Here is a 7,434-nt window from a genome sequence, read left to right on the forward strand (position 1 = left end):
AATAAACATTTACTTTAAAGGAGAAAAAAAAAAGTACTAAATTGGGAATATAGGGTCAACAATAAGGGGATAAGAAAGATCTGGAAAGGAAGGCCAAGTTAAAGAGTCAATGAAGTAACATCTGGAGAAATGGTTTAAGACGTGTTCCTGTTGAAGCTTACTTATGTGTGCCTACTTGGCAAAAAGTTTGGATCAGTCATTCAAGTCTAAACATCAAGGGACAGAATAAAAAACACAATCATGTAAAACACTGATCCTATCCCACTCTCCACTGTCACTTTCACCTGACAGAAATCTTTCGTCAGCTCTGCAGCATTGACAAGTAGGAGCTGGAGCTTCATGACTGCTCTTCTTTGCCTATTCCTTTCCAACTGGAACAGGATATCAACCTAGCCATGTTATAAACATTGATAAATGGCTGCTGTTTTCCCTGTGGGCTTAGAATGAAAGATCTGGTTTTCATGGAGTTAACAAGAGCTAGTGGGGAGGGAGGGGAGCAAAGAGCAGAAGAATGGTGGAAGAGAATGAGTCCACATAGTTTTACGTGGTTGGAAATGGAAGATTCAAGGACTTAATGACTCTGTGACCCTGAATACCTATTATTCTTTCAATTTTCAGAAAGGATAAATTGTACTTCTATGTGGAAACGATACATTTACTGGTTCTGAGTTGTCATTTATCTTACGCTACTCTTCAGTCTCTATACCAGTATTTTAGAAGTTGTCTTGAGTGAGCAGTTATCAGTTCCTCTAGGTGCTGTCTAGTTGCTGGGTTGGTACTGGTAGCAAAGTAGCAAAAGAAATTCTAGTTGGGGATACACAATTGAGTTTTATGCAGTTTTATATATGTGGATATGTGTGTGTGTGTTTGCTTAAATAAGTGTGTAATTTCTAACAGTTGCACCTGAAATCGTCCTAATACATAGGAAATCCACTGCCTGAGACTGTGATCCTTTAAGTTAAAGCATGATATAAATACGGAGACTTTGTGCCCAAACTGGCTTATGTAAGGAGATCACCTTGCATAATATTAAAGTTAATGTTACGGAATCAAATGGGTAAGATTCCTGGCTAGTAGCCCAGTTCACAGATCAGTCTAACCCGAGTTTTAATGCAAGCTCCTCGGGCAAGTTCCAGAATTTTACTTAGCTTCCTTTCTTCATTTTAAAGTGAAAACAGTATCGGTAAGGCTGTTCGTATATGCTGTACAAAATAACTGCATGGCATATATGTAAATAAATAACTCGTTCCCGACCTACCAAGTGTTAAAACGCTAAACGCTGAATACCGTTTTAAGCAGTAGACAGGAAGGGGCGGAGCGCCAGCCGCAGCCCCCGCCTCACCGCCGTTAGGGAAGCAGCTGCGGCTACGTCAGGCGCGAGTGTAAGCCCAGCTGCCGCTTAGCCCCCGGCCCCTCCCGGTCACCGCCGTCAGTCGGGGGTCCGCGGGGTCTACGGTCACCCTGCGCTCCAGGCACCGCACCGGGCAAGCGGCGACACCGCGTCCATGGCCACCGCGGCGGCTCCGTCATCCTTGGCTCTCAAAGCCTCGAGCCTGGCCGCGGCCCCCGGCTCGTACGGGGTCTTCTGCAAGGGGCTCTCCCGCACCCTCCTCGCCTTCTTCGAGCTGGCCTGGCAGCTGCGCATGAACTTTCCGTACTTCTACATCGCGGGCTCCGTGGTCCTCAACATCCGCTTGCAGGTACACTTTTAGAGCACTGAGGAAGCCGCCGGTATCCCGGGCCTGCATTATGGCCGACTCCCAGGAGGCCGCGGGGCGCCGCGGAGCTGGGGGCGAGGAGTTCCGCTGTCTCGCGAGAGTGCCTGGGCTCCCTCCGCGGCTGTGCTCTCCGCTCTCAGCCGAGCTCCTGTGCTGTCACTGAGACCCTGCCGAGATTAGGAAGAGGAAATATGCGATTCCGGGAGCCGAGAAAGAACTTCAGCTAAGACCCACGACAATATTTAAGAAGCTGTGCATCCTTAAAACAAAAACGGGACGAACAGGCTGCATGACAAAAAGGGAAAGGTACTAAAATTTTCAGGACAAAAATGTACAACAAGCTCATGGTCCATATTAATTTAATAAATAAGTAAATTTCGGGAGTATGAGACTGGAATATAAGCAGACGCTGAATGAGTAAGAAGCTGGAGATCTTAAGGATATGCTGTGGAGGGCATATATTTCTTCATCCCACAAGAAAAAACAATGACGATCAGAAGCTTTCACTGAAAAAAAACTGCACAGGAAACACATCTTTCAAATACCAAACAATGTAAAATGCTGCAGGATTTTGAACAGAGGGAGTGTAAGAAAGTGGACTCTATTTCAGTGTCCCTATGAGTAACATGCAGTTCAAAATCTTGGAGCCAAAGAAGGAAATCCAGTCATAGCACAAAGCTTGGCGACTTATCGAATAACATTTAAATAATCGTAATAATGTAAATGCTGTTGATGGTTTTCATCTTCTTAAGAGAATACTTACAGTTACAAAGTTTGAATGCACATGTTATCAGCCTTGATGGTGTAAAAGTGAGGGTACCTGGAATGGTAATGGTGTCTTTTAAAGTGGGAAGCTGAGAGGAAAATTCTGTTGTCGATGGGGGAAGAGGGCATTTTATTATTAAAGAGTAGCCATAAAATTGCTTAAATGTAACTATATGAAAGAGAGAAGAGGAGGGGAGAACAGCATGAGGTCAACAAGAAATGCCTAGAGGTTAGTGTTAGGGTGGAATGTTTCAGATTACCTGATGTATTTGGAGTCAAGAGATTTTTAGATTTCAGAGAGTCTGGAGACGAATTAGTGGTCTGCAAAATTTTTTCTAATTAAGGAAGCAAAGCTGAGGCAGTTATAAACCCCGGGAAAAATAAAAAAGTTTTTCAAGAACTACACTGCATAACTCCACTGTGAAGAATATTACTACTCATCATATAAAGCCAGTTTTAATTATATAAACACTGAATACAGGTAAATTATTAGGTAACATTGGAACGACTGGAGAAGAGAGAGATGTATATGTAATGGGGGAGAATCAATCAAGATCTGATATAGAAAAGTTGATTTTAAAAAAGCAGTATAACTTGTCACTTAGAAAGAGTACAATAAGAAATAGCTAAGAGTTAAAATTGGTAGTCTCTGGAGAAAGAAAATCAGGGATAGACAGAAAGGTGGAGGACTGCTGTTTTTCACTACCAGTCTAACAGTAACGGTGATTTTTCTTAGCCGTGTGTGTGTGTGTGTGCGTGCGAAGATATATCTATATATATAGATATAGATACAGATATAGATATCAGGCAGACCTCTGTTAAGATACAAACTAATTTTGTGGTCCAGGTGAGCCCATTAATCTGCCTAAACCCCAGTTTTCTCAATTCTATTAAATGAGAGTAAAAATACCCACCTTGAAAGATCAGTCAAGAATTAAAAATAAGCCTGACTTAGTGCTTGATACATACCGTACACAGTAAAGAGTATTTGTTATAACAGAATATTTCATCAACTTGTGAATAAAACTTAAAACTCTCATATGGAGTGCCTGCTTTTCCATTGGAGAGTTTTAGTACTGAAGGAGGTTTGTAGATTACTGACAATGGGGGTGTAGGGAAGACCCTCCAGGAAGAGACATTTGAGCTGAAAGGGGCAATTATTTGCCAAAGTAAAGATTTAAACTATTTGTAGTGTTCTGTATTCCACTAATTGTATCCAACAAACAAGTGTACTTTAGGAATATAAAATAAGTGCCCCCTGTAGCACAATGTCTTGCTTTGAGTAACTTCTTCCTACCCTTCATTCCTTGTCTCCAGCCAAAGTAGAGTACATCTTCATCTTTCTACGTCATACACTTTCTTCAACCTTCTGTACCTTATTTTTTTTTTTTGACTTATGGTTACTCTACCTGTGTTTTAAGGCTGAACTTAGACGTCACTTTTTCCATTAAGTTTTTCCCAGATGCTCCTGACCAGATTAGAGATCATTTCTTTTAATCCATCTAAAGGGCTGTGTTAATATCAACCTATGCCATTTTCATAGGCTTCCTTATTTGTGCTTAATTGTGCATTAATTATCAGATGCAGTTTTTTAAAGAATATCCAAGAAGACAGGTTTCCGGACTATGATCTCTTCCCTTGGTAATTACATATTGCTGTGAAAGTGCAGGGACTAAAACATTTTAGTCTAAAATATCAGAAATGTAATTTGATCAATGAAATAATTCAGTATTGCCAATGGGCTTACAAATGGTGGGCACCACTATTTCCTAGAGGCACTAATGTCCCAATTTGTAACACAAAAGAATGAGGCTGCCATTAGCCCTGGAATGGTGACATACAGGGATTTGGGTGGCTAATGAACATGTGCCTTCCTCAACCTTTTTTTCTTCATATTAGTGTTTTGCTACACTGAAGAAACTAAGGCACTTCAGCAGATTTATTATTATATCCTCCACTAGATTAGAAGCCCTATGAGGGAAGGTACTATATCCTATCGAATTTTACAGCCTGTAATATCAGCAAATATATAGTAGGAACTGAATGAAAGCTCCATGATTTACCATTTATTCTTAACAATTGCTCTTAAAACCAGATGTGTATTTTTCTTCCTACATGATACAACTCAGTAAAGTTTCCCATGGAAGAAAACAAGATTTTTGCTCTACTTATTATTAACCACTTACTATTCTAATTTACAAGGAATTTTATTCCTCCTGGCATCCTTCCAGGTCACATCCATGAAGCCAAAGATTTTCTCAATCCCCAGCCTAGAGCATTGCCTAATGTGAGTAAATATTGTTGAATGAATGCCAAATTAGTTGGTTTTTCTACACTTAGCAGTCAATAAAAGAAATAAAGATGTGTTTGTCCCTGATACTAAAGTCATCTACTTTATTTCTCCCATAAATCAAGCTTTTTCAGGCCTTGAAGAATATTGATTGGCCCAGAGATCTCAAACTTGAAGAAGCAAAGAGATGGCATGATTCTGATCAATAAAGAAAAACACTTGTTTATGCAGTTCACCTGACAAGAATGCTGGGGGAATGGTGACTCTTAATAGTTTAAAGGGAAATAGTGATCATAGTAAACACATAACCTAAGGGTTAGGGAGCAAGATTTTTTTTTTTAAGGATTTTAAAATTGAGGGTAAAAATACTTATGATTAGTTGGCTAAAAGAATGTATCATCAGGACTTCCCTGGTGGTCCAGTGGTTAAGGCTTTGCCTTCCAATACAGGGGGTGTGGGTTCTATCCCTGGTCAAGGAGCTAAGATCCCACGTGCCTTGCGGCCATAAAACCAAAACAAAACAGAAGCAATATTGTAACAAATTCAATAAAGACTTTAAAAATGGTCCACATCAAAAAAAAAAAAAAAAAAAACCTTGAAAAAAAAAAGAACATATCACTATCAGCATGTTTTTAAAATGTTATTGAGATTTTAATACCAGGAACTATGAAAAGTTATTTACTTACATGATCATAATCCTCCCGTGTACCCTATGAGGAAGATATTTTCATCATCATTTTTTCAGGTAAGGAAACTAGGATTTAGTGAGGTTAAGTAACTTTCCTAAGGTCAGAGTAACTGGCCAAACCACAAGTGCATCTCAAGTTTATTACTAAAGATACATTTGATGAGGGATTCAATTTTTTTTACATGTATAGGTAATTCTGAATAATCCCGTCGCTTTTCTCAAATTCTCAAACAGAAGTATTACCTGAGTAATACTTGAGGATATCTTTTTTTAATATAATTATTGAGGGCCTTTTGTATTAGAATATAAATATTTAATATTATTTGATATTAAATTCGAGTATTTTATACTCTGATGCCTAAAGCCAGTTGGCCTATTTGTGGGGAAGAGGGGTGAAGGCGATGGAGGACACAGAGGAAAGGACATTCATTTCCCCTAGGATGGAAAGAAAACACTTTCCTTCCCATGATGGAGTGGAGATCGGGTAAAAACATGAATTTTGAAGCTCAGTCATCGCTGTCCTGAGGAGGCCGAACTAAATTCCCGGTTACAAAATTCTGCAGTCCTATTTTAATGGAGACTTTTCTTGGGGCATCAATAGCATTTGATAGAGTCAAGAAGAAAACAGAACTTACACATGGAGACATAAAGTGGTGGCGGAATAGAAAGTTTATGAATATAGGTACAAAAGAAGGAGAGGAAAATCCTAATGCCTGGAAGGTATTCTGAGGAGTAGATTCGGAAGATTCCAAACACAGTGGACCAAGGGAAGAACCCCTTTAATAGCTATCAGAATTTCCAACACTTGGGCTGGATTGAGTCACATCAGTCTATTTCTTGAATTACCCTAAGTGTGGAAACTTCCTTGCGATTTCAGCAAGAACACATGATAGCCTATTGCCCAGCAGGATTACCACCAGGTCAGGTCATGAATCTTTTGCAGCTGAAACCAACTCCTCCCCACCCCCACTCCTCACTAATACAAATCTCAGCAATGACCTTGGAAGAACTGAAAGGCCAAAGGACATTCCTGGTGCCTACAACAAATGAAGAAACACTGGAATTCTTAGTAAAGTACATCTTAGTTGCGGTACATCTGAGGGCACTCCTGCCAGTTTCTGTCCTAATTAGGGATCTGCAGTGAACATTGGAAATTCTTGCTCATCCTTATGGCTTTCAAGCACCAAGTGGATCTATTCACAGTAAGGTGGTGGAGTGCCATCAGTGAAAAATAAAGTGGACTGGAGATCTTTCATATACTGGGTGAGGGAGAGTGGGTATACTTTTTCATGTGAACCAAAATGAGGAAAAATAAATCATCACACAACGAAAAAGCAAAAACCACTAAGGAAATACTGTACTTAGAACATCTTGGCTCTAAAATCATTGGCACAGTAATAGAGATTGTGTCCAACAGATAAAGAAACAAAAAGATGTTTAATTTTAAAAAAGAGCTGTTTTTCAAAAGACTGTTTTAGCTTTTTAATTGATAAAAAGCATCTCAAACTGCAAAGACGAGTACAATTAATAGAAGCCTTAAAATTTAGAGGCTAGATCCATATGGAAGGGAAAAGAAGTTATTTTAAAGCCAACTCATTTAAACCTGCGTCTAAGAAACAGAGGTACTAACATACAAGTCAAGATAGTGCCTTAGTCTTCTGAAGCCGTATCTACGTTGGTGTCCCTCCAAATTGTTAAAGTTGAAAATAACCCATCTGTCACCCGAGCTTTTATACCTTCAAATAATCCCCCTCCAAAAAAAAATATTGTTTTTTTTTTGAATGGATCAAACCAACCATCTGATCCATTTTTAAATGGTTTATTCTGGGCAATCCAGCACAGGGCACAGATCTCGATAGACAGTCCTAACCAATGTCAAGGTGGGTGGACTGTGGAAGAATGGGTTTTGCAGGTGCCCCCCCTGGTTTCTGTACTTCAGTTATGAAAGCCCCTGCCTTGGATGACATGAGGTT

The 7,434-nt window shown here is 39.7% G+C and overlaps 1 protein-coding gene across 1 annotated transcript; it reads left to right on the plus strand.

The window, feature by feature from the left end:
- Positions 1–1,308: 1,308 nt before the first annotated feature.
- Positions 1,309–5,094, plus strand: SMIM10L1 (small integral membrane protein 10 like 1). Its single transcript, XM_060024301.1, has one exon. The coding sequence runs from the start codon at positions 1,506–1,508 to the stop codon at positions 1,710–1,712; it is 207 nt and encodes a 68-aa protein (XP_059880284.1). The 5' UTR covers positions 1,309–1,505; the 3' UTR covers positions 1,713–5,094.
- Positions 5,095–7,434: the final 2,340 nt, after the last annotated feature.

Source organism: Delphinus delphis, chromosome 11 (genome assembly GCF_949987515.2).
Source record: "Delphinus delphis chromosome 11, mDelDel1.2, whole genome shotgun sequence".
NCBI classification, from domain to species: domain Eukaryota; kingdom Metazoa; phylum Chordata; class Mammalia; order Artiodactyla; family Delphinidae; genus Delphinus; species Delphinus delphis.

Excerpts from the sequence above, each read along its gene's own strand:
- SMIM10L1 (XM_060024301.1), top strand. The coding sequence starts at position 1,506 with ATGGCCACCGCGGCGGCTCCGTCATCCTTGGCTCTCAAAGCCTCGAGC.